The 27,132-nt window shown below is 42.6% G+C and overlaps 1 protein-coding gene across 2 annotated transcripts; it reads left to right on the plus strand.

Annotated features, from left to right (window-relative positions):
- The first annotated feature begins 814 nt into the window (after window positions 1-814).
- Window positions 815-27,124, plus strand: kmt2bb (lysine (K)-specific methyltransferase 2Bb). Of its 2 annotated transcripts, none has more exons than XM_034228006.1 (36): window positions 815-1,203; window positions 2,597-2,675; window positions 2,823-6,296; window positions 6,415-6,566; window positions 6,720-6,839; window positions 7,071-7,257; window positions 7,558-7,789; window positions 7,880-7,947; window positions 8,041-8,298; window positions 8,523-8,629; window positions 9,836-9,946; window positions 10,304-10,417; window positions 10,969-11,115; window positions 11,213-11,305; window positions 11,417-11,534; window positions 11,633-11,746; window positions 12,035-12,219; window positions 12,335-12,436; window positions 13,294-13,404; window positions 13,554-13,630; window positions 13,799-14,022; window positions 14,127-14,230; window positions 14,362-14,499; window positions 16,930-17,088; window positions 17,177-17,294; window positions 17,390-17,468; window positions 17,567-17,727; window positions 17,832-17,984; window positions 18,091-21,139; window positions 21,297-21,394; window positions 21,570-21,707; window positions 21,847-22,099; window positions 22,613-22,720; window positions 22,841-22,924; window positions 24,136-24,265; window positions 24,387-27,124. In XM_034228006.1, the coding sequence occupies exons 1-36, from the start codon at window positions 874-876 to the stop codon at window positions 24,660-24,662; spliced, it is 11,451 nt and encodes a 3,816-aa protein (XP_034083897.1). In that variant the 5' UTR covers window positions 815-873; the 3' UTR covers window positions 24,663-27,124. The 2 variants fall into 2 exon arrangements, with proteins under 2 accessions (XP_034083897.1, XP_034083898.1); XM_034228007.1 differs by having other exon boundaries at window positions 815-1,179.
- The last annotated feature ends 8 nt before the right edge of the window (window positions 27,125-27,132 follow it).

The following is a 27,132-nucleotide window of genomic DNA, read 5'->3' on the forward strand; positions in this document are numbered from 1 at the left end:
TCTGGTGACAATACAGATGCACACTGCCATCTGCTGTGTTGCAATGTCTTTAAAACCCACTTGTTCACTCTAATTCTCTGCGTCTATCCCATTCCCTCTGTCAGAGGGTTGTTATTGTTATACTGCCATGGTCAATTAAGACTAAGCTATCCTTGCAAGTATAGGCCATGTCAATGTTACCATTGCATTCATATTTAATTTAAAGTGTGGCCTTCTTTTTAAAGTTTACTATCATAGGAACACTTTTAAATAAACAAATGACATTTCTAAATCATCTTCAATACTGAATAGTTGATTTTCAGCAATCCAAAATGTATTAGCTATTTGATTCTTGAAAGTTCATATAGCCCCCTTTGTTGAAACTGGGTTGATGTATTTAATTAACTCATCGGTTCTTTAAGGCTTAGGCACTCACTCTGTTTTCATATGCTGGTGAATTTTGAAGGCTTGGGCTGGTTAAACCATGTAGACTGCAAGAAAATAAATAACCAAAATACACAACAGTGTCGATAGACTTGTCTTAAATCCACGAGAAGGTTTTTATAAAGATATTGTTTTTAGAAAAGTTGCAATACAAACATTATGTCTTAATGTCATTAATCAACATGCAATTCCTCAAATAGAAATATTTGTGTAGTGAAGTGACATAATCTGATATGTGAAATATACACATTTCTGAATGGAAATCTGAACAACAATCACCACTAGAGGTCAACCCACCCCTCTTATTGGAGCCTCGATGTAAAAACTCACTTTCCCATGTATCATTGCGCGCGACCCCCCCCCCACCCCCCCTCCCTCCCTCCCATCTCGCGCCTTCCCTCTTGTTTCTCCTCGAACGGCTAGCTGTCGGTGTGTGTTGTTGTTGAAGCAATGATGGCGGCAGCGGGATGCGGATCAGCAACCGCGGCTGCCGTAGGAGGCCCAGGTGGAACCGCTACGGCCAGAGGTCGCTTCCCCGGTCGGCCTTGGTCGTCACGCAGTCGTTTGCGCTCAGAGAAGCGATGGCAACTTGGACGATCAGCCTCAGAAGCTGATGATGTGACTAACGGAGGGCCAAGGCCCGCAAACCTGGTCCTTTCGTTAAACGATGACCCGTCTCACTTGCGCTTACTTGGGATAGAGGCGGGCCACCAGACCCTTGGCCAGGCTGGATACAGCTCTAGTGGGAGTGAGGAGGTGAGGTCCCAAACCGAACCAGGAGTCAGTACCTTTATTTCATCTTCTCATATTTTGTGTGATTGTTATATGTGCAAGTATGCGTGTTTTTCAAAGCAGTGTGACTGTTTAGCACCATGGAGAAATGTCAACATCTCTTAGCTAGGCTAGCTTTAGCTTTAAGCTTGGTAAGCTAACATTACATGCTAACTACGGTTAGCATAGTGCTGCTTTCCATGACATTTAAAGAACAGCCGTAACACAAAATACCACTTCAGCAAAGCAGCTGAGTAGTTACATTAACACTGTTTCCCCAATTGCATAATGTAGGTTAAAACATTAGTCTGCAAACACGAATATAGTATGTTTTTAAATTGCCAATGAGTAAGAAGGCAAATTCGTAAACAGTGATTGCACTTATTTTATTTATGGCCCGCTCGTTATCGGGCCAGAGTAGCAGCTAGCTAACAGTAGCGAACACAAAGAACGGGAGAGCTAGCGTCTCTCTACACTGCACAGCGGCTAACGGCTAACTGCTCTGTTTTCATACGCTATCCTGATTCGGACACTTTTATCTGCTTCTCTAGTTTAAATAAGACATTACACACACATAGTCTATGACCCATTTGCAATGCTTCACTTTGCCATGCGATAAACCATCAGAAAACTAAGTTGTGATTTCGTTAGCTTTTCTGCAGGCACAAGTTTAAATGCTCTCTAGAGGAGGTGGCGGCTAATTGTTAGCTGATGTTACCAAACACGACAGGTTTGAATGGTGGTGCAGAAGTGTGCAAAGCCAGTTGCACTTTTGTTGTTATAACTGAAAGCGCCCCACTATTACACATTTAGCGTTTGTCGTTCGTGTATACTACTGATTCACAACAGTGGATTGGTGTGTAGACTCTTAGGTCACAGCTGCCAGCATGAGGGAGATGTACAGTACTTGGAGGGAATCGTAATTACAGACCTACCCTTTCCCTACAGTTGCTTGTAGGTAGTGTAGGTGTTCGTGTGTGAGCTATGAAAAGGTTGTAGAGTTGTAATCTTGTATCGGGTGGTAAATAATATAGATGCCATGTAAATGCATTTCTGGCTGTTTCCAACACAGAACGTATTTATGTTTAGTGTATGAAATTAATCACAATATTTGGTTTGAATATGAACAAATTAAAACAATTTTCTGTAATTTTGCTGTCAAGTCTTAACTAAAGGATTATTTGAGAAAGCCTTTTACTAATATGCTAACATAACATACATATTGAACTATCAGAGACATTTGCTTTGACCTACAGTGTAGTGGATACAATTAATGTCATGCTCTTGAAAGATCCTGTGTTTAAAAAATCATTTTAGTTGTGTTTTGCTTACAGTTTGACAGCCCCAAGAAGAGTGGTGTTTCTTTGCTCCAAGTGTTAATTATCTATTTTTACTTTTAAAGGGGGACGACTTCAGAGGATTTGAAGCTGAGAGAAAACGTTCCAAAGGATCTGTATGTTCACGACAAAATCCTTCCAAAGGTAAAGATAAAGTAGAGCACAAGACATACTATTTGTTGTAGTTATTTAATAACACAATACATTATATGTTTTTCTTCTATTCATTGTTTTGCATACACTTCAGGAGCCATGGATTTAGTAATATTCAAAATTGTCTGTGTTTTGTAGGGGATGCTGTCAGCACCAAGTCTAAACGACAAAGTGAGAAGCTACCGCTTAAAACACCAGAGGTGGAGGCCACACCTGATGATGTAAAGGATGTCAAATCTTTGGAGGAAACAAAAAACGTATCGCCTGAAACAGAGCCTGACAAGGATTACGGGAAAGGTTCAAAAGGAAAAAACACTATGGATCGACTGTCAACTAAAAGAGGAGCCTCATCAGCATCACCCAGGATTACTATAAAGTTGGTGGCTAAAAAGAAAATCAAAAGCGTTACAGAGCCTCTAAAAAAGTTTGCAAAGAAGTTGAGGATAAAAGGAATCCAGGATCAGCCTAAAGCCAAGGAGATTCAGGGTGACCAGATTTCAAGTGCTCATGTCAAATTAAAAACTGAACAGCATGAGGATAAACAAGGCACAGAAGATAAAGGAGGAGTGACTTTACCTACAAGAAGGCGTGGGAGATCTGCTTCAAAGACATCTGAGCCTGTCTCCCAGCCTAGCGCCAAAGTTGTGGTTGATGACCAAAAATTGAAAGAGAGAAAATCAGCCGATACATTCGACACTGTTAAGGAGAGCATCACTATGGAGCCAAAAACGAATGCAAAGAAATTAAAGCATAAGGAAATAGTGACGGAGCAAGTTCCCGAAGTTAATCAACAAATCACTCGTAGGAGCAATAGAGTCTTTAACCCACTCACTAAAAAAGCATCAGAGATTGCAGCTGAACCAGAGAGTCTGAGTAAAAGTGATGCTCTTCTGCGGGAGTCAAAGCCAGAAGTTTCTCCAACAGGGGAGACCAAACCATCAATGAGAAGTGACGGACGAAGGCAAAGCAGGAGGCTGAATAAGGATGTAACTGTGACAGAAAACCATGGATCACGACAATCCAGTGACAGTTTGCCTTTAAAAAGCGAGGATACATGGGTCCCAAGTTTCAAGTTGATGAAGGTCAGAAACCCAAAATATGATGCACAAGCCAGTAAGAACAACTCGACTCGAAAGAAAAAACACAGAAAGAAGTTTATCTGGACTTTAACATTAATGAAGGGAGAAGGTCCAACCCAGGGTGCTGTAAACACCGTTAAAATAACAGAGAAGACCGTTAGTGAAGTAGTTAATGCTGCTATTTGTGACCCCATTGTCGACAAGAGTTTAGAGACGGTGGATCAGAAATCAAAACTGGATAACTCGGCCCCACAAGAGACTAAAAGCTTAGATAATGATGATAAGGGATCCCAAATCAAGGCTGAAGTGTCAACTGAGGATCATTCCACTCTACAAGCGGAAGTTGAAGTGGACCAAGTACATGAAACACCTTCACAAGACATTTCTAAAATGGATAGCGGGAAAGTTCCACCTCTTCAGATCAAAAAGGTCTCTTCTCCTGGGAAACATAAAAGTTCAAAGCCGTCCTTTTTAATTCAGCAAGTTAGCCCTGTATCTGAGAAGAAAGAGGATGCTCCGAAAGATCCAAGTGAGGGTAATGAGGATAAATCATCATGTGCGGTTACTGAAGTCAGCCCAACTAGAAGACTAAGGAGAAGGACATTAAGCCTTGATTCACCACAACCAAAGTCTGTTGCTCATAAGCCAGTGACCACTCAGAAAAGGAGGCTTAGAAAGAGACCGAAGGACAAAGATACGCCACAGGTGCAGGTTGAAGATTCCGCTCAGGCTTCAGCTGAAGATTCCCACTCACACGGTCTTCCTAAAGACTCTTTTCAGGATTTGGCTGGCCAGCCCTCAGAGGTGACCAGTGAAAACACCACGGATGTTCCTGATATGGAGACCTCAAAGGTTGCTGACGATTCCTCACAGGTGCCAGTTGAAGTTTCTCAGCAGAAGGTGGAGGATCAGGTCGAACCGCAGATGAAAGAGGCCAAACCATTCCCTTTGCCTTCCAAACCTAGGAAATGTAGAAATAATAAACTTGGGAAAAAGAGATCCGTTAAAAGGAAGAAGGCTATTGTCTCTCCTGAACCTGCAGTCAGCACAGAGTTGAGTATCACAGAGTCTGTGCTAAAGGATGACACTCAGCCTGTAGCAACAGAAGTAAGCCAGTCCCAGACAAAAGATTGCACCTTGCCTGAGGAAAAACAGGACACTGTGGAAGAAGAGCAGATACAGCCTTCTTTGATAAAAGAAGAAACTGACATTCAATTGATAGATAGTCAACCATCTTTGGTGGCAGAAAGTCAAACACGTGATCCAAAAAAACCACGCTCAAAAAGGAAATCTCGCAGAAAAGTTAAAAAGCGGCGTAAACATTTGATTGGGCAGCGTCAGAAACACAGGCACAGAAACACAGATGGGAAGTTTGCTCCACTAAAATTTTCTGAAAGTCGGAGATTTGTTGAGGGGGGTGGTGACTTTTCCTCCCCCTCATCAACCCTGAGCTCCAAACTTATTGGAGTGCAAAAAAGGTGCAAACGAAGACCTTCAGGCCTTCATTTTATTGGGTCCAAAAGGCCAAGACCACGGTCTAAAATAATTTCTAAACTGATGGAATTTGGGCTTGACAGTGATAGTGTGAAGCAGGAAGAAACAGACACATTGGTTGATGGGGGACATGCAGATGCTGTAGATGCCCAGCCCGGTAAATCAAAGTTTGCTAAAAACATCAAGCACTTCATTATGCCTGTGGTTAGTGCCAGATCCTCAAGAGTGATCAAGACTCCGCAAAGGTTTATGGATGACGCTGGAATGTCGGTATTGCCTCGAAGAAACTCGCCAAAGAAGGGTTTACAACTAGGCTTGCCAATGCGACCGGGAAAGAGGCGAGATGATTCCACGGACAGATCAATATCCCCCATCCTGCCGATTGACGAGGAGGACATATTGAGTGAAGCTCAGTTGGATGTTGATCTGTTTTCAGCTCAGGACCTGGAGGACGACATTGATATAGCTGAAAGCCTTTTTTCTGAGAGAAAAAGGGGAAAAAATCAAAAGACGTCTCTTTTAAAGAACTCTTCTTTCAAGTGGCATGTGCCAGAAGAATTAAGTGAAGATGCGTATACACTGGACCAAACGTCAGAGGACAAATGTGAGGATCTGTTTTTATCTACAAAAGTTGATAAGCCAACAGAACGATCATCTGACCTCCTGGGTGCCCCTAAAAAGAAAAGTTCCCATAAGTTGAATAAACAAGCTGCTCATCTCAAGATTTATCAAAGGCCAAAGAAGGCACACACAGGACTTCCCATAAGCAAACACCCGACAGAGACAGATAGTGTGAGCAAACCTGTTCAGCCTCCCGTTGATTTAGCAGAAGGACTTGATGATGAAGCCATGAGCATCAGCCTGAGACAACGGAATACAAACGCAGGGAAGGCCAAATCCAAGCTCAAGATAGAAGACCTCGACTCTCCTGGAGTGGTGAGGAAAGTGTCTGTTTCTGTCAGGTCCACGAACTCAAAGACCCTTGTTCTACAGCACTGTAAAGAGGAGGATACTACAGGGACTACCTCCCTCCACTCAGGTAAGCAACATCATTTAAAAAGCATCAGATAATTACATTATTTTTTATTTAAGCCTATATTTGTTTTCTGACTTTTAACTGTACCAGAAAATGACATAAATGACTGTTGTTTCTTCAGGAAATCAGACCGCAGACGATGGATCTGTGGAGAAGGGATCTTCCCAAAGAGCGCGCCTCACTGGTGCAAATAAAAGAATGTTCAATCTCCTCAGAAAAGCCAAGGTCCAGCTCATTAAGATTGACCAGCAGAAACAGCTCAAGTCATCAGGGGTAAGGTCATTTTGTCTTTGTAGACTACAATTGTTTATTATTAGATAACATCTATGTAAAAGAACCTTGTGTGGATGAGGGAAATATGAGAGGGATTTCAATGGTTTTCTGATGCTTATATTGATGCCATTTTTGTGTCTGTTAACCCTGTAGCTGTTGTCTGGCCCGACTGGCGCCAGGTCTCGAGATGGGACCAATAAGAGACAAAGGAGAAAGCAGAGGGTTCCGCTTGATTCTGATGTTTCAATCAAGACGGAGCCATCTCAAGGACAAGTAAGTGTACGGATCAATATACCTGATGAGGCAGAAATCTTAAATCCGTCTCTAGGATTAAGGCTTTATTGTTGTTAATCATCTGCTATAGTTGTAAACTAGACCAAAGCAAACACACTCTGCTCAGTGTACTTTACTGAAATATTTTGCTAATGATTTTGTAAAATAAGTCATCTGTTGATTCCAGCTTGTTTACATCAGTGCCTCTTTATCTTCTTTTTAATTCTCCAGCCGCAGCTCATTTCCCCGGTGTGCCAGGAGTTCCGTAGAGCAGGAGGTCCACGAATCAAACACGTGTGTCGTGCTGCATCCGTGGTGCTGGGGCAGCCTCGGGCCTTGGTACCGGACGACATCCCCAGACTTAGCGCCTTGCCTCTGCACGAAAGAACTGGCATTTCTCCTTCAGCCATCCTTAAAGGTAGGTGTAAACTGATTGACTCATTACACATGCTCATAATACTTCTTTCAACTTGAATGTGACAAATTGAAGCAACTGTAGTGGTAGACCAGATGATAGTATTTTGGAGTAGTAGAGAAACTTAATTTCTTTAGCAGAATGAGTTGAAATTGAATCATTTATGATCAGTGTTATAGAAGTGCTGTTGAGATTCTGTTCTATTCTATTCAAGAAAAGACAAGACAATTTTGAAGGACAAGATATGGGTCACGCGTTGTAAATCAATGTCTTAATCAAAGTGAATGTCTTTTGTTGTTGCAGATGTTGGGTCTCCCTCTGAATCAGACAGTCCTGGGCTGTCGGACCAAAAGGTCACCAAGGTCAAAAAGCAGTCGAATTTTGTGAAGCGGAAAGGACTCGGGCCTTTCGGGTACCGCTCTCGGAGGTGTGGAACATGCAAAGGCTGCAACCACGAGGACGATTGCGGCCGGTGCATGAACTGTCTCGACAAACCCAAGTTTGGTGGTCCCAACACCAAGCGGCAGTGTTGCGTGTAAGTTGACCTATATTTAATTCTTCATTGAAATAGATTTCATCTGAGTGTTTCAAAATAATTGACAATGTGTTGTTTTTCTATCAACAGATACAAGAGATGTGATCAAATTGAAGAGAGAAAAGCACGCAGATTAAGTGGGAGAACGGCACCCAAAGGTATTTTTTCACTTAATGTGCAAGCTTTGTGTTGATATAATACTGTCATAGCCTTCAGCGTGTCAGTTTAATGCCATGTCTCTTTTTCTGAAGGGGCTTCTAAGCGACGGCGGCCCTCCTTCAGCGGAGGTCATTCGAGTAATGACGAAGGTATTGAGGGTGCTGCAGACTCACCATCTGGTCTCCATGGCGATGGCCACAGTCCATCTGTAAGGAAGCAGCCAAAGCGTGTTGTGAAACCCCGCGTCTACTTCGACCTGGTGGACTACGACTCTGATCTAGATGACAAAGCATTCTCCAGCTCTACCTCGCCTGCCAGGAAAAGAGGCACAGGATCCCGTTTCAATCAAGGTAGAGTAACATTCAGGAACCAGATGGCATGGATGCTTTATTCATAATCCAGATTATTATTATAAACACCAAAGATAGAAGGTATTAACTGACATATATTATAGAGCTGTAGTCTTTACAAACACCTTTCTTTAAATGTTATTATTTTCACTAGTTAGAGTATGAAGCATGAAAATCTGCCTTTAAAAAAAAAAAGTGTTTTGTTTTTCTCTTGCCCTCTAAAGACTTTGTGTCATTGGATGGAATCCTTGGAGACATTTCAGATGAAGAAATCAGACATCGGAAGTCCAGTTCACACCGCGTACCATCTGTTCGGCGCAAACCTGAGAAGGTGAGTCATTAGTCATTTTTGTTGGTGCTAATGCTATGGTTGGATTACGAAACTTGCACGTGTCTTTGATTTGCTCTGTAAAACAATAAGTGTGCAAAAGCGTGCGCTGTCCAGAAGGGGTATACAATGTTGATTAGTCGTCATTTATAGCGTATTCCAAAAAGACGGCAACCTACAAATTGTGTCTCTTAGAACTCTTTAACTGCAGCTTTTGACCGAGTGAGGTGCAAGTCATTACACATTTCTGCATCCGAGGACACATTTGACGGCTCGGCTGCTTACAGGAACACGCAAGCATGAACATGTCACACCTATTCTGGCTTCCCTCCACTGGCTTCCTGTCCATTTTAGAGTTCAATTTAAGATTTTATTGTTTGTTTTTTAAATTGCTTAATGGGCTGGCCCCTCTGTACATCTCCGACCTCCTAAAGGTGTACACCCCCTCAAGGGCTTTGAGGTCGGCTGATCAGCTACTGCTAGTAGTCCCTAAAACCAAGACCAGGGGAGACCGAGCCTTCTCAGCGGTAGCCCCCAGGCTCTGGAACGACCTGCCCCCCCATGTCAAATTGTCGCCCACCCTTCAAACTTTTAAGTCCCGCCTGAAGACCCACCTCTTTTCCCTCGCTTTCGAGTCAGTTTGAGCTATGTTTTATCGATTTGTATGCTTTTATTGTCTGTCCATAGCCTTTATGTGCCTTTTATCTATCATTGTAATATTATATTTTATTATAATGTTCTGTTTGCTGTGAAGCACTTCGGTAAACCCTCTGTTTTTAATATGTGCTATATAAATAAAGTGGTTTGGATTTGAAATTGAGAACAACATTAAGGAAGTTTAAGAAAGACTGAGTAGTCTTCTCTTAAATAAAACACATCTAGCAAAACGGTCTACACTGCAAGCAGACTATTGACCGTAATCATAATGTGAATGAACATAAACTTTAAGCATCCATTCTGTAATAAGACAAGGCACTGAAGACACAACCTGGATATAAATCCTGTTTCTGAAGTACATCGTAGCCCACTGTTGCTCTATATCACTATGTGAATGAAAGAATGTAAAACCGATTGTTGGGAACTTAACCAAAGTATATAATGTACACTGGGAAGCCATTGTCCTAATTATTACGTGTAATGCAAATAAAGTATATGAACTCTTGAAGTGTGTTCATTCATGCCCTCATTCCTGTTTTGGTTGTCTTTCAGGGTCCTCTGGAGCAGACTCCCCCCAGCGTCCTTGCTGCCCTGGCCCATGGATTTGAGCAGAGAGACACTGAGTCCTCTAAACCTACGTTCAAAATCAGGGTTGATTTTAAGGTAAATCCCTTTTTACAGTTCATCACATGTAATGGACACTTCTTTCTTCTTCTTTATCTCAGTGAAGGAATACAAAGTCACATATAAAATACATTGAAACCACTGTCATAATTATATTTCTCCACAAGAGGTCAGTGCTTATTTGTTATGGACGTTTTAAACTGATCTTTTCAATGACATGTTTTAACACCTACAATAATGTATGAAATACGTAACACCTGCCTCCGAACTTAACATTTCTCACATTGGGACCCCACCAACAACAACATTTATCAGCCAGCAGACCTGTTACGCTTGTACCTACTGTGAGCAGGCGTTCTTCAGCTGTTAACTGTGTTTGCACTGTGTCTTTTTCAGGAGGAATGTACTGTGGAAAACGTTTGGAATATGGGTGGTTTAAGCATATTAACCTCTGCACCGGTTATGCCACCCTACGTCTGCTTCCTTTGTTCCAGTAAAGGGCAACATGAGGTAACTACTTAATAAATGATGCTCTATCTGCTCTGTATGCTCGCTCTCTGATAGAAAGCATTTCATATTTCCTTTGCCCTTCTTAAAATATCTGTTAAGCTTTGATTTTCTGTGGTCATATTTAATCAAGCCATGGTGTCATCATCAATCATATATTGATTGATAAGAAAGTTTTTCACTAAATCACCTCTTATATATTTATATTTAAACACTGTTTGCTTTGTCAACATAAGTACATGTAGGTGCAGACTAAACAACACTTGCTTTGTGTGTGAGAGGTGAACACTGTAAACTATTAATAACTTACTAGTCTGAACGCAGCTTTGTAACCCGCTAACTTAGTGTAGCCGTTCTCAGCAATTGTGCTGAAATGCTGGGTTCAAACAGAATAAATATACATGCAAATTTGACTGGGCAACATTATGAATGAAGCTTAGAACTATTCGGCACAGCCCTAAAAGGTTATTACAGTTGGCTGCAGATGAGAATAGACAAGAATCCCTTCATACATGGAGGTAATACAAATAATTTTGTGATATTTCTTTTTGCAGATGCTGTATTGCCAAGTATGCTGTGAGCCCTTCCACAAGTTTTGCCTTGATCCAGCTGACCGCCCTTCTGAAGAGAACAAGGAGAACTGGTGCTGCCGTCGCTGCAAGTTTTGCCATGTGTGCGGCAGGAAGAACAAGCCCACAAAGGTACAGCTTACTATTTTGATTATTCATTGTTATATTTAACTTCTCAGTGTTAATGTTGTTCACTTAGTAAGCATTACACTTTTCATGTCTCCCTTAGCCATTGCTGGAGTGTGATCGATGTCAGAACTGTTATCATACTTCCTGTCTGGGACCCAACTATCCAAAACAAAACAAGAAGAGGAAAGCTTGGGTAGGTCTCATGTTTCTTAGAAAACATAATTAATAATTGTGACATGTACTAAGAGCATGCTGAGATTAAAATACAGTGATTGCTGCTCCTAATATGCTGGTTTCTGTGCAGGTTTGTATGACATGCATCAGGTGTAAAAGCTGTGGCGTCACACCAGGGAAGAGTTGGGACACTGAGTGGAACCACGACAAAGGACTCTGTCCAGACTGTTCAAAACTCAATGAGCTGGGTGAGGGGAGGATTAATGAATGAACCGTCACCTGCTTTGTCATCATTACCAATCTTTGTTAAGGCTAATCTTTTCCAAATGGCTCTTTCTTTCACAAGGTAACTACTGTCCGATCTGCTTCAAGTGCTACGAGGACAATGACTACGACAGTCAGATGATGCAGTGTGGCACCTGTAACCACTGGGTGCATGCCAAGTGTGAGGATCTAACAGGTGGGTGTTATTCTTCATCTTTTTGAGGATGAAAGATCCCAAGTTAGGACATGTCAAACCTAATTACATTATAGCATTTTTGTTCTGGTATTCAAAAGTTGATTTGCATAACTTCAAAGGACATGAGAATAGCATAACATTTAGAGAGCAGGAAGAAAAAAAGCTAAAAAAGGAATATCTTATCTTACCTGTTGTTACTTGTTATTACCTAATGTTTTCTAAACATAGGTGCACATATAATTGTATTTCGCTATGTCTCAACTCAATAATACTCAATGATAATTCCAGATGAGCTGTATGAGATCCTGTCCAGCTTGCCGGAGAGTGTGGTGTATTCCTGTCGACCTTGCAGTGTGACCCAGCCCAGCGCCTGGAGAGAGCTGCTCTACATCGAGCTCAGATCGGGGGTGGAGAAGGTGCTGGCCTGCTTGCTCTCCTCCACCCTCACCCAGCACCTTGTTGCCTGCTCAAAGGTAGGAGAGCCACATTTTTTAATAATTCAAGTTTCAATTGAAGGTATACATCTTAACACTGGGACTGAAACTTGTGAAATGCATCGTGTCAAATATACTTTTGTTTCTGCTGCAGTGTGAGAAGTTGGTTGATCCTGACAGTGGGATAGAAGGACAGCCAGCCTGTGACCTCCGGGCTGTGGGGAAGAAGTTTGACAAAGGCCTTTATACGACATTGGTGAGTACACAACCTAATCAGTGTTTTGAGTATTTCCATTCAGTTGAAACATGTGTCAGTGATAACTGTTTTGGAGGCTTTATGGGTATTGACTTTTACATTAAAGTATGAATTGAGAAAAACCCCCAAAAAAGAAGAACATTTGTATCTTAAAATTCGAGCCACAATTAGGGCATTTGCTGTATTTTCAAATTGCCGCTAATAGTTTTTCTGCATCTGTACTAGGGCTGCACGATATTGGAGAAAACTGATATTGTGAAAATACAGGAATTGAAGAAAAGACAGTTATTTTTGTCCGCAAACCATCCTTTTTTGAACTTGAATGCTATACAATTGGTATATTCCTAACTATATTTAACCGGATGAAGGATTTTAGTCACGGACGTCTGGATCTTAAGTTATCAGAGCAACAAGCTGAGCTAGCTCGGTTAGCAGCGCCGAACTGCCCTGGAGAAACACATGAAACTACTTTATTCAGTGTTTTACCTTTAATCACCGGGTCCGTTTGCTTTGGAGATTTGTTTGTGATTGGTGGTTTGCTGTGCATGCAGAGCCTGCATGTCACTCACTCAAGTACCCCTGACATGAGAGCCGCGCACATGTTCCTTTTGTAGCAAGCAGCAAAAATAATTGTAACATGACGTGTTTGAGTGCCTACTTAATATTGCACGTCCTAAAAAACAAATCGCACTTCCTGCGATGTGAATATCGCGATTATCGTCACGACACGATATATCGTGCAGCCCTAATCTGTACAAGTGTTGTACTGCAAGGAATCTTTCATATACATTGCTATGGGAAGCTTAGATATGCAACCTCAAAAATACTAAATCCCAATTGTCTATACCTTTTTATAGAAAATGTTCCATGAAGATGTGGTTCAGGTGGTGCGAAAGAGGCTTGAGCAAGAGGAGGATCTTCCAGAGGAACAGAGACCTACTGCCCTGGCTCGCTCTTACTACTTGAAGGTGCTGTACAACCAAAGATTAGTGAAAATCTTGTGTATAAAAATAAGTTACTTTGGGAAGGGAGAAACTGCAAAGTAAAGCTATGTAATATTTTTAGAAAATGTTCTAAGTTGGAATACATCAATAACTGTTGTGATTTTTCTCTTTAGCTCCTTGAGGAAGTATTTAATTGGTTCAACAGCCAAGATCCAAAGGTGTGGAACTCTTGTACCAAAGACTTGCCCGTGTGAGTAATGCTTTCCATTTACTTATTGTATTGTAATAATTAAGATAGTCCTTTTTATGGAAGAGTATGTCAAGTATGTACCTGAACACATACATTAATTTTACAAGCACTTTTTTGGCATTTAAATTAATACTTATTAATGGAGCTTTCCATTTCTTTCTTAAATAGGGGGATGCTGTCCAATGCTATTCATCCGCCTACAACGGAGCATGTTTACGCCCAGTGGCAGGAGAGGGAGGAGCTCTCGTCCAGGGCTCCTCTCGGGCTCCTGCAGGAGGACAATGGACAGAGCTTGGTTGTAAAGCAAGAAGAGGCAGTGTCTCCGTTGTCTGGGGAGCTAATAAGCAGAAACCACTTCAAATCCAGCCGAGCTGCCAGGCACAAATCCAAAGGTAATGTTGTCAAAGGATGATATCCAGAACAGAATTACCCACTTGTAGTTATTTAAAAATCTCGACCAATGTTTGACCCTTTGTCTTTTTTTACATTTCTGTAGGCAAAAGGGTTCGTCTTTCAAAAACTGATTTTGAAACGGGATGGTCTAAGGATGACGAGAGACAGTGCTCTTTGTGCCAAAAATATGGAGACCTCAAACCGAATGTGAGTAATGCATTAATAATGAAAATGGAAAGTCCTAGCGAGGAGTGTGAACTGCTTATCAACACTATACAGAAAAGCATTTATTGGGAATATAAGTGATAAAAGAAAATCCTCTTTTTATGATCTCATAGGAAGCAGGCCGGTTGCTGTACTTGGGCCAGAATGAGTGGGCACATGTCAACTGCTCTCTGTGGTCAGCTGAGGTGTTTGAGGAAGACAATGGCTCTCTGCTGCATGTTCACAGTGCTGTCACAAGGGGCCGCTTGATGGTTGGTGTTCATTTACCTTACAAATTATCCTGTTAATGTGTACAATGTCCCACTGTCTGGCTTCCTGCATAAAGTGAAGTGCTCGGCGCAGTTGTGGCGAAATGTCGCTCCTCTGTTTTCATTTAAACAGCTCCTTAGATCCGTTAGCGCAGCTAGCTAGCACCAGATGCTAACAACAACAATGCACGTAAGGTCTCTCTCTCGCTCGCTCGGGCCACACATACACACACCCTCCCGGTCCTCCCAACAGCCAGTCGGTGCCTGCCGGTGAGCGTGGCAGTGTGGTCTGCTGCAAGCGGGCGGCAGGAGCGGGGCTGTCAGCATCAGCTTGTAGATGGTATTTTAAACTTGATGAGCTCTGAAACTACGGGGCGACCGAGGACAAAAAATACACATGCGTTAATCGCGTTAAAATAATTAGTGGCGTTAATTTTTTTTTGCGTTAACGCGTTATTAACGCGTTAACGCTTGACAGCCCTAGTTGTCAAGACAACTTGACAGCCCTAGTATATATATTAGGGCTGTCAAGTTAATGCGTTAACGCAAAAAAAAAATAACGCCACTAATTATTTTAACGCGATTAACGCATGTGTATTTTTTGTCCTCGGCCGCCCCGTAGTTTCAGAGCGCATCGAGTTTAAAATACCATCTACAAGCTGATGCTGACAGCCCCGCTCCTGCCGTCCGCTTGCGGCAGACCACACTTCCACGCTCACCGGCAGGCACCGACTGGCCATCGGGAGGACCGGGAGGTTGTGTGTATGTGTGGCACGAGCGAGCGAGCGAGAGAGAGAACGTGCACACCTTACGTGCATTGTTGTTGTTAGCATCTGGTGCTAGCTAGCTGCGCTAACGGATATAAGGAGCTGTTTAAATGAAAACATAGGAGCGACATTTCGCCGACAACTGCGCCGAGCACTTGACTTTATGCAGGAAGCCAGACAGTGGGACATTGTACGAGAAGTCAGCACACTCAGCACAGATAGTGCGCAACATGATTGCAGCGTCCAGGCAGCTCCCGTTCGAGCATATGCCTTGAGTTGCACATAGCTCCAACGATCCATCACAGTGTCTCCACACACACGCACACGCACACGCACACACACACGCACACACACTTTGTATTGTATTATTGTATTGTATGATCAGGTTCCAGGTTGAATTGAGGCGGATATTTTTAATGTTCAGAGGTTATGTTTAATATTCATGAGAATATTTGTCATTGATCAAATGATAATAAACAAACATTTGCATAAAGCATATTTGTCCACTCATATGTTAAGAGTATTCAAAACTTGAAAAATATTCCTCTAAGGTACATTTAGAACAGATAAAAAATGTGCGATTAATTTGCGATTAATCGCGATTAACTATTTTAATCGACTGACAGCCCTAATATATATACGACAGTGCCATAGCTAAATGTGTTAGTTGACGTCTAAAGGTGTGTTTTGCTCCACTCACCGGTCCCTCACAGCGGGCAGAGCTGCAGGTGCTGACTCTCTCGTGTCCGGTTATACTTCACTCACGTTTATGTCCAAGTCCATCAGATCTAGCTAGTTCTAGCCAATGATATGGCTGCTGCCCCTCCCTACACGCAGATCACGCAGACTCAAACCTCATCTTATGCCCAAATGTGGCGTAAATGCTCTCCGTAGCCGTTGCAAGGTTCCGGCGCTAACAGTTCATGAGTGTGCTCCCCCGCCCCCTGTCAACACTCGCGACATATGAGTGGCCAGCCTAAACAACAATAAGCGCTGCTTGGCAACCGTGTGTGGCAGCAAAGTACATAGACATTTTGACAGGAGAGATTTAGCTTTGCCGGTATTCAACATATTTTACCAGTCATAGTCCGGTAATTATTTACACTCTAAGAAGAGTCCTACACAACAGACATGGCGTCAAAAAGGAGTAATGTGTAGAAATATTTCGACGAGGTTAGTGAGTGCGGTGTAGAGGTCAAACTATGCCAAATTAAACTTATGCTAACATGCTATACCTTGCTATACCCGCAACCTCCATTCCAGCTGAGAGGATCTTCTCTACAGCTGGGCTGATTGTGAATCGCCTCTGCACATGAAAGCTGTAGGCCTATAACTGTCAAACTGTGATCACCAGTTCAATACATTTGACAAATTCGACTTGTTTTCTACACTTATTTGAACATGTATTTATTTATTTACAAAAATTATTATTATTTCTCTTATTTATTTAAAAAAAAAAAATGTTTACCCATTTTTTTTTTATAGGATATGTACATTTCGGTTAACCGTTTTTTTGGGGGTCGAATATTCAAATATACATTTGCTTTCAAATTCCCATCCCTAATAGATAATGATATTTGAGGATGAAAATACATTTGCTAACAGGCTCTTGTAGTTTATTCTTATAATTCATATATTTTCCTGTTACATTTATTCCCACTTTTAGCGATGTGAGCGGTGCAACCAGACCGGTGCCACAGTGGGCTGCTGTCTGACATCTTGTCAAAGCAACTACCACTTCATGTGCTCCCGCTCCCGACACTGCGTGTTCCAGGAAGACAAGAAGGTCTACTGCCACAAACACCGGCATCTGATCAGTGGCAAGGTAAATTCTTCTCCTCTGATTCTTCCAGTAACCGTGCTCTGACAGTTCCACATTTTGTTCAATGCTACTTCTTCTTGTTGTTGTACAGATGATTACTGGTCAAGAATTTGAAGTAAACCGCAGGGTGTATGTGGATTTTGAGGGGATCAGCCTTCGCAGGAAGTTCTTGACTGGACTGGAGCCAGAATTAATCAACATGATGATCGGTACGCCTATTTTTGAGCTGGTTACTATTTACTCCATGGCATGTACTGCCATTATGTCATGTTAACCTAATTTGTATCCACATATCTCTTTACAGGATCCCTACAGATAGACCATCTCGGTGTACTGACAGAACTTTCAGCTAGCAAAGGAAAACTGTTTCCTGTGGGATTTCAGTAAGTTGCATTTTAGCTTTTTTAACTTAATTAGACCAGTTAACCAGATGAAACATGAAATAAAAAGCACATTTAAAACGTTCTTCTTTCTGCCTCAGGTGCACCCGTTGGTACTGGAGCACAGTGAATCCGTTGCGCCGCTGCAAATATACATGTACGGTGAGAGAAGTCCGGCCCATTGTCACTGAGAAGCCTGTTGAGGAGATGCCTGACCGAGGAGACAATAACACCATCGCTCACAGCCCCTGTCCGCCACCTGGTGCGTATTTTACTTCCAAAAAACTGCATTACATTAGGAATTGATTAATTTGAAATAAATAGATGAATGCAAATAGTTTTTTAAACCCTGTCTATTAATCTTAGAATCTGAAGTCCAAGAGATTGATGTAATGGAGACCCAACCCCCAACGGAGGAAACCTTTATCCCAGGACCTACCCTCAAGTCTGATCACGGAGCAAGGCCAAAGATTCCCAGGAGACCAGCTGGAGGAATGTCTCGACCTCTGCCATCCCCAGGTAAAAATGTGTATTTACTTTTAGTACAAGTCATTGAATTTCACTTCAACAAAATATGGTGATCTAATCAAAAGTACTCGCATCTCTATCCTGATTTCCTTTTTAGGAGTAATCCAGGCGAAACCCCACCACATATTAACCATAAGTGATTTCGACGAAACCCGAAGGGTTTGTCGCCACAATCCTCACTCACAGACCCCAGTTCTCCGCACTCACAAGCCCCCCCCTCCTCTGGGCCCTCTAAGTGGGCCAATCACCCTCCGTGCTGGAAAGTCTTCCCTTCCTACTACCCCTCTTTTCCCACTTGGTGCCTCAGACAACATGTCTCCATCAACCCGCCCTGTCGGGGGTCGAAGTGCTTCCTCAGTTCGTTGCCCCGGGAATACATGCACCTCATCTTTATTTCCTCAGTCTGCGTGGCAAGAAGGTGCAGGGAACTTCCCCTCCCCAAGTCTGTCTTTCTCGCCATCCATACAACACCTTCCCAGAAACCGATTGTCATTTGATCTGAGCCAGCCTGACTCAGTCGAGGTGCCGCACAACTTCCTAGCTTCACCAGAGCCTGAAGATGTTTCCCCAGCAAATGGTACGTCACCCCAGGGCGGTTCAGACCAACAGAAAGATGAAGAAGTATTTCCCTACAGTTCATTCCACAAGGATCCACACCTGAGATTGGGCCAAGAGATGAGAACAGAACTGGAGATTGAAGAGACCCTCCTGAATGAAGGCGTGGCAATGAACTGTGGGGGACAAATCGTGGTGGAAGGTGATGACCAGGAGGAGTTTTGGGGTAGAGCCCAAGAGGTGCCCAAGAAGAAACCTCTTGTTGCCAACATGCCACGGTCTGCAGCCTCAGCTCGGGATGACTTAGGCAACAGCTCTTCTGATGACGACATGGAGCACTACTTTGACTTCTCACGGACAATAGTGAGCTGTCCCGGATCAAAAGATCATTCCAAGTCTCCATCCTCCCCTTCCTCCCGGCCTATGGCTCAGCTGGACGGTGTAGATGACGGTACGGAGAGTGATGCGAGTATCGTGACCAACGATGATGCTCAGAAAGCTGAGGGTTCTCATCAAGCTCCCATACAAGCCAAAGGCCTAAATAATACAAATGTTCCCGACTCGGAAACAGCAAACAACACACAGGCTGTTCCGAGTCTGTTCCGCAAAGTATCATCCAATCATAAGCAGACAGACGCTTCATCAGCCACCCTATCAGTTGCCAGCAAAAGTCCTGCAGATAGTTCCCCTCAAGATGGAACTAAATCCTCTGACACTCCTTCAGTAAATCAGGAGACCGTGCTTCCTACTCCAGCTCTTGATGCTACGCCTAACTCACTCACAAAGGTGCCTGAGACTTCCTTTTCAGAGGAGTTATTCCAGAGTTGCAGTTTAGGATTTTCCACTGGAACACCGCTTGTTCTTGAGAGGTGTGACACTAGTCCACATTTGACTGGGATGGTTCCTTTGCTAGAAGGCCCACCGCTTGAGACCAAACCGTCTGATGCATGTAAACCTCTGAACTCGGGGGGGGACAGCAGCCACTCTGCTGTGTTAATCAACCACTTAACAGCTAATACAGTGGAGCCCTCATTAGCAGGCTCTGCTGATAACTGTCAGGGTGTCCTGCTGGATCTTCTTCAGCCTTCCCCTGTAATATCTACAGATTTACAGAACCCCTCTCAAGGCCTTGTAGACTCCCTGCCGATGTATTCCTGTTTACCCAGTATCAGTCAGCCTCCTCTAGCAAGTATTACACTTCAGCCAGTAACATCCTCACAAGAGTTCCCATCCATCGGGGCTTGGTCTACTAAACTGACCACCCTCAGTCCTGTTGGAGATGTAACTCAAACACTGCTAAATGCTCAAAAAGATCCACTGCTATCAGCTATATCAGGCCCTTGTCCCCCAGCAGGAACATGTGGAACCATTTCTCTTCCTATCTACTCCACACAGCCAATGGGTTCTACAGCTGTCACCATTGTTTCTTCTTCTGCGTCAATATCGTCTCTTTCTGTACTGTCCACGCAATGTTCGACCACTCCAACGTCAGTCCAAACCACCTCAGCCCCTTTGATCTTAAACGGTTACAGCGCTTCATCTGGGCAGAAGGAAGCTACATCGGGTCACACGATCTCCATCAACTTTTCGGCACCCAGGCCAGCTTTAGAACCTCAACAGCCTGTGGTTCCACAGGCTTTACCCGGACATGCTATTCTCACTGTGAAGGAGGTGGGGGGTCCCAATGTGGATCCTACGCCACATGTCCTGCTGGTGAACCGCCTCGGGCAGATCTTCGTAAAGAACCCAGAAAGCAACACTTTCCAGCTGCCCACTCCCAGCTCCTCCTCCTTCAACTGCGTCACTCAGATTGCCAGCCTTTTGCAAAGCAACGCGCTGTCAGCCACGCTAGCAGCAGCCGGACACATGAATGCTCCTCTCCCAGTCGGCAACGTTGCGACAGCAGTTCCTTTGTCGGTTACACCCACAGTTCAGAATCCATCCACAATTACACAGCTGCTTACTAACAATAGCAATGGTCCAGTGACATCAGTTGATGTGAAGAAGCCAAGAAAGAGTGCAAAAACACCAAAAGATGAAACCACTGCCGAGGTGAAAAAAACAAAGAAGAAGAAGAAGAAGGATTCAAATGGCACAAAAAAATCCAAGTCATCCAAGACCTCGGGGCAGTCTGCTCCGTCTACTGACACTCCTCCCATGACTCCCGCTGAGAGTGCTCAAGCTATTATCAATCAAGCAATGGCGAGTAACTACACCCCCAAGTGGAGTGGGCTTCGATCACTAAGCCCTTCTTCGCTCGTTTTACCACCTGGACTATTAATTGAGCCGGAGCCTCCAGCGTTGCCCACCTCTCCACCAGTAACCCCCACACCAGCTCCCGCAGCTCGACCTCGCACACACGTCCGCATGAAGAGAGTGTCTTCGCTTTCAGACCGTATTGTCACAAAGAAGTCTAAGGTTGACTTCCTAAAACCAGAGCCCCCCGTTGAGGAAGAGGAGCGTAGCAAACCCGTCTTTCCAACAATTTCCAGCAGGGCTTCAGGGGTCCGCATCAAGACCCCGACAGTGAAAGGAGTGCTGAACCTGGACCAGTTAAAGGAAGAGCATATGAGCGCATCTGATAGCTCAGGGTAAGATTTTACATTATTTTCATTTGTAAATAATTGAGAACTGATTAGAATATGTAAGCTTATATCTTAGCATTTTAACTCTAGATACGTTTAACATTAAGTTTAGTGCATTTATTTACTGTTTTGTGATCTTTTTTTTTACTCTTTTCTTTCTCAGATCAGAGCCATGGGAGTTGGCTCAGGGCGAACAAGGCAAACAGCATGCATGGGAACCAGTCGGACACAGCACCCTGACTGACTGGAAGAAATACTCTGGTAATGTTGAGTTTAAACTGCATTATTAACTAAAGATTTATATAAATTGAAAAATATATTTCATGTCTGTCATGTATGATTTCACAATTACTAATGCAGGGTACTTTGTTGAAATTGTGACTTCATCATTTAAGAAAAGTATGAATGACTAAACATTTAATCTGTATATCTTTAGGCGCTGCTTCTACCTCAGATGAGGAACCACCCCTGTCTGATAAGGAGGAGGACTATCGAACCAACAGAGATCATCCACACTTAAGATTTGAGATAACCAGTGACGATGGCTTCAGTGCAGAGGCAGACAGTATTGAGGGTAAGGTTAACATATCAAAATAAATATTTCCCTTAAACTATTAAACATGTTCTGGAAGTAACAAAACAAGTTTCTCGATGTGGTAATTCTGCAGCCTGTTATGTTCGTTGTGCTCACTTCTTCTCCCCTGTCCCTCCAGTGGCTTGGAAAGCGGTGGTTGACGGGGTGCAGGAGGCCCGGGCTATTGCGAGGCTGAGACCTCTGACCTTACAGAGGATCACCGGCTCCCGTATGCTGGGTCTGGTCCACGACGCAGTGGTGTTTCTGCTAGAGCAACTTCAAGGCGCGCACCGCTGTCAGCGCCATGCCTTCCGCTTCTTCAAACAGTTCACGGCGGAGGACGACCTCCCTGTCAATCCCAGCGGCTGTGCCCGCTCTGAGATGTACCTCAGGTATGTGTACCAGGCCCATTTCAGTTTAGCTCTCGTGTCTTTTTTGAATCTTTTAACTTATCATATTCCCTACATTTAGATGGGAAAAGTATAGGTCAGGGGTCGGCAACCTTTTTGATATGAAGTGCCATTAAAAATAAATGTTTTGATCAGTGTGCCGACGATCGTGAATTGTACTAAGCACTGCGCCACCGAGGAAAGCGGGCGGGAAATCGCCTCGAGTTAAAGAGAGCGGGGCTGCGTTGCGTGCATGGCTTCCTTCTGCAGGTAACGGGGAGACGCGCTCTGGCGGCGGGCTCGTTCAGGATCCGAAAATAACATTTAAATATTTTTGCACACTTATTCCACTTATTCCTAGTGTGCCACTGGTTACGGTGCCCCGTGCCAATTGTGGCACGTGTGCCAGGGGTTGCCGACCCCTGGTATAGGTAGTAAAGCATTGCAAAGTATTTGACTTTTTGAAGAAGCCTTACTCATCTTAACATGATATCATTTTCTCTTATCTCTCAACAGGAAGTCAACATTTGACATTTTCAACTTCCTGGCTTCTCAGCATAGAACGCTTCCTGACAATGGGCCTTATGATGATGAGGAAGATGAGGTTCTGTTGAAGTCTACAAGGTCAGGCGTCACTCATCTAGCTGCAGTTTTCTTTCCTCCATGAAAATATATTAACACTTGAAGTTACACCTTTGACATTTTTTTGGATGTTTTTTTAAATGATTGTCTTTTTTCTCATAGGCGGGCTACTAGTTTGGAGTTACCAATGGCCATGCGCTTCCGGCATCTGGAAAGGACATCTAAAGAGGCTGTAGGCGTGTACAGGTCAGCACAGAACTACTTTTTCCATTTAATCTGAATACCATGTATTACTCGTAAAATATTTTGATCGGGGTTCACTTCTTGGAGGAGCACTTTGGGAAAACAGTGTTAGGTTTGAATAATTAGGGTGGTTTTGAATTGAATTCTTCTGAACAAACGCCAAAGGGAATCAAACAGGGAGATGCCATCATTATCAGTTACACATATGGGCCAACATTTAAGTCGACGTGTAAAAGAACACATTCATGTAATAGGCAAAACTACAAAATAATAACATTACTTTTTTTTATTATTACAATTACTTTTTAGTCTACCCAAATGATTGTTAAGCAAATGTGGGCTTTTTACAAGAAGTCCATTGAAATGAATATGTAGTGTTGGTGCCATCTAGAGGTGAAGTGCTGTCAACCTTTGCAGGATCACTCTTCTGTTAGTGCTCAGTAGAGTTCATCCAAATTCAAACTGCAAGTGAGGTGCCTTCAAGAATTTATGAATATACAGATTTTGGGGTTTATCCAAATGTGAAGATTGGATAATATTTGTAGGTGAGGTGGAGAACATGAATTATTGCAATAATAAAAACGACTGTAATGAATCAATATCTCTTATATTGATTGTCTGACAAAAACAGGGGAGAGCTGACTGAACCAGTGTAGATTTGTGATATTAGTCAAGATAATGTGTGCAGCATTCTAAGTTGTAACCACAGAAGAGCTTCGGGCAGCTCTAAAGTAACTGCAGAATGTAATGGCTCCAAGCTGTTGCTCAGATGTGCAAACTATTTGCTGTTTTAAAGCAGATGAAATCAACAGGAAGCAACAGTTCAAACAAAAGCCGACTGGCTTAAAGCTCTAAAGCTCAGAAACAGGACAAAGAAAACATCCCTTACTGTGATCCAGTCTGGCTCTAAGACACAGTGGTCCTTTGAGCAAAAAGGAGTACAGATCTGCTAGTCATCACCGCAGTTCGGACCTGAATAACAATCTTTCAACATTATCAACAACACTTACAAAAACACTTAATGATATTGATAAGCCGGATAGTGTTATCCCTTATTTGTCTTTAATGACTCGTTTATTCTCAATTATCGTATCTAACCCATTTTAAAATCTAAAAATCAGAGGGGGAAATGTGGGTCCAGAAACCGTGTTGTATCTGCACCTCGACAGTCTCATCATGTCTGACCATTCTGGACTTTTTTCCTTCTGTTGCAGGTCTGCTATCCATGGCCGTGGTCTTTTCTGCAAGAGGAACATTGAAGCAGGGGAGATGGTCATCGAATATGCCGGCATCGTCATCCGCTCAGTGCTCACGGACAAAAGGGAGAAGTACTACGATGGCAAGGTCAGTCGGGTTTCTCTTCCTTTGATCGGTTTCATTCCAATGTACTTTACTATAATTGAAGGTTAAAGTTTCAGAAGGTCAGCGGATGTATCAAAAGGCTTCCTTTTTTTTGCCTTCGCAGGGTATTGGCTGTTATATGTTCCGCATTGACGACTTTGATGTGGTGGATGCTACCATGCACGGCAACGCAGCGAGGTTCATCAACCACTCGTGCGAACCCAACTGCTACTCTCGAGTGATCAACGTGGAAGGCCGCAAGCATATTGTCATCTTTGCTCTTCGGAAGATCTACAGGGGGGAGGAGCTCACCTATGACTACAAGTTCCCCATCGAAGACGCCAGCAGCAAACTCAACTGCAACTGCGGGGCCCGGAGATGTCGCCGGTACCTCAACTGAGACACCCCTCGTGTGAAAATGGGAGGATCCTGTTTACTAGCTAGCCTTAAATTAAGGTGGATTGGGTTTTGGGGGAGGGGGGTAGGGCACCTTGGAAAGGGGAATAAGCCACTATTGGACCAGAAGAGAATATTTGGCTGGTCAGAAGTCATTTGTGGACATTTTTATTGATTATAGAAGAAGAAGAGATTAACCTGCACAGAACGTTTATATGAGTCATGTCTCTTCTTTTTCCCCGTGAAAGAGTTCAGATGAAAAACTTACCCATCAACGTCTTAACCACAGCAGTAAATATTGTTGAGGAAGTGGTTTTGGTGTTCATGTGAACAGGACGTTGAACCAGATGTTGAAGTGTAGGAGGTTCCTGGATCAGTACACCAACAGAACTTCTGCGATACACACGTCAAGCCTTATCTGTTTGAATCATTGCTGAAAACCTATAGGTAGACTTTGAGAGATTCACTATATGTTTTATTATATTTTCTTTTTGGGGGGGGGGTGGTTATGTCTGTCTATAGTACACTTGTAATCACGATTGCTCCATCCTCCAGTGATGGTAACATTATAGCTTCATCCGTGGTGAAGTCAGTTTTTGAGCCATACAGTCACTCAATCCTTCGTGTGTTTTATCTTACATTTAACACTTCTCACGTTGTTAATGACTTCTTTTCTTTTAAGACTCTTTTTGTTTTCCAGTGAATAACAAAACAACCATGGTGCTACGTTTTGATGGGTCTTTTATGTCTCTAGTTGGACGAAGATGTCCTGCAAATCAGGAATTGTTTAGCTGTTTATTCACCATTTATCCTAAATTGATGCACTCAAGCAGCACTCTTATTGTCATTAGAGTTTAGTGGCTGCTAAGTTTCACACTTCGGATCATTGGTGTGCCACGCATCACCTACTCTCTTCCTGTGTAGATTTCTAAAATAGATATAACGGTTTCACTCAGTGTCATATTTATAAAGGCAGAGACATGTCTTCAAGGCGTGTTTTTTCTTCCGCTGTACAGTGTATGTAGCAAACACTACCCAAGCCAAAAGTTAAGAGTTGTGGTGAATAATAGTTTTAAATATATATATTTGATGTGTCTCATGGCATATGCTCATTACTTATTGCAATAAGATGTGCTGCCCTACAGTTGCACATAAATAACCATCAAACATACAAATGATCTTCGTCTTTGAAAAACCTGCTAGTTGATCTCTTTGCATCGCCACTGAGTGTGTGTTCGGCTCCTGCTCCATCCAGAAAACACTGAGTCTGAGATGGAGTTGAGAGTGTGCTCGGCACCTTAAAATAATGTTCAATGTTGTTTTTAGCCGGTGTTCAGTGCCGTCATTGATGAGGCTTTTGTAATTCACACACTGTTCTAATTGGTAGTGATATTTATTCATGTTCTGATTTCTTTTTTAATGGTAAAAGGTTGTGCTTTGTATAAATGGTGGCGGTCTAGTGTATGAGGAGATCTCCCCCTATCTCTTGTTTGTTTACAACTGATGTCCTTTTACTAATTTACTTGAATTTTCATTTGGGGCAGTTGTGTCATGCATTCAAGCCTTTATTGACAGAAGTTGTTCTATTAAGCAGGTATTTTTAAAGAATCATTTATATTTTTATTTTTTTCTTACGGTAAATTACTGACGGTCTTAGAATCATCCACAGGAGTAAAGTGAGCACTGTTTCCCTCCCCATGCCAATGATCATCTTTGTTCCCCCTAATTACGTTTTGTCTTGATCTTAATCCCCTTTCCTTCTTGCATGTCCAATCACTGGGATGGAGCCCAGATTACCTTGTGTCAATCACCTAGCTGACAACAAGAGCAGAGTCACTCCCAACTCCTTGCAAGGATTCTACCTCAGCTGTTTAGACAGATGTTTGGGAATACTGATGCAAAAAGAGAGGATGGTAATTTAAAGAGTATCATGGTTTTAATGTCTGGCAGAGCTGGTGAGTCAGTGTGAGTCAGTGTGAGTCAGTGTGTCTGTAGGTGCCTATGTTTGTCACTGTGTGTGAGTTTGCAATGAAGGATGGAAGCACTAGTCAAAACCTGAAGTTATCATGACCATCTCTCCCAGAATCTGTTAAGAAAGCTGTATGTTATATATACACACATATATAAAAATATATATAGATATATATATATAGTAGGGTTATTTTAAAGTAAGTGTAAAAGACATAAAAAATAAGAAAATATGTGATCTTTAAATGTACGTCTTTGTTACCATGTACAAATAAACCCTGGGTTTGTAAATATTTGTATACATATTTCTAAACCTGTTTAATTTTTCTATGCACTTTTTTATTTATAATGTTATTTGCTTAATAAAGATGTTAAGATGTTTGAATACATTTCTATTTTTTTATTTGAAAAGGTTAAAGTAGAAAAAAGAATGATGAAAAGCAATACACTGTTTTCAGAATGTATAAAGGCCACTGTTAGAATAAAAAACAAAGAGTCTGACGTTT

This window comes from Gymnodraco acuticeps, unplaced genomic scaffold, assembly GCF_902827175.1.
Source record: "Gymnodraco acuticeps unplaced genomic scaffold, fGymAcu1.1, whole genome shotgun sequence".
Lineage (NCBI taxonomy): Eukaryota > Metazoa > Chordata > Actinopteri > Perciformes > Bathydraconidae > Gymnodraco > Gymnodraco acuticeps.

What these genes read in the sequence shown, in the direction of transcription:
- kmt2bb (XM_034228006.1), top strand. Translation starts at nt 874, where the DNA reads ATGATGGCGGCAGCGGGATGCGGATCAGCAACCGCGGCTGCCGTAGGA. An exon ending in AGAGGCAGACAGTATTGAGG is followed by an intron (nt 21,708 to 21,846) that starts GTAAGGTTAACA and finishes CTGTCCCTCCAG; the next exon opens with TGGCTTGGAAAGCGGTGGTT. An exon ending in CGCTCTGAGATGTACCTCAG is followed by an intron (nt 22,100 to 22,612) that starts GTATGTGTACCA and finishes ATCTCTCAACAG; the next exon opens with GAAGTCAACATTTGACATTT.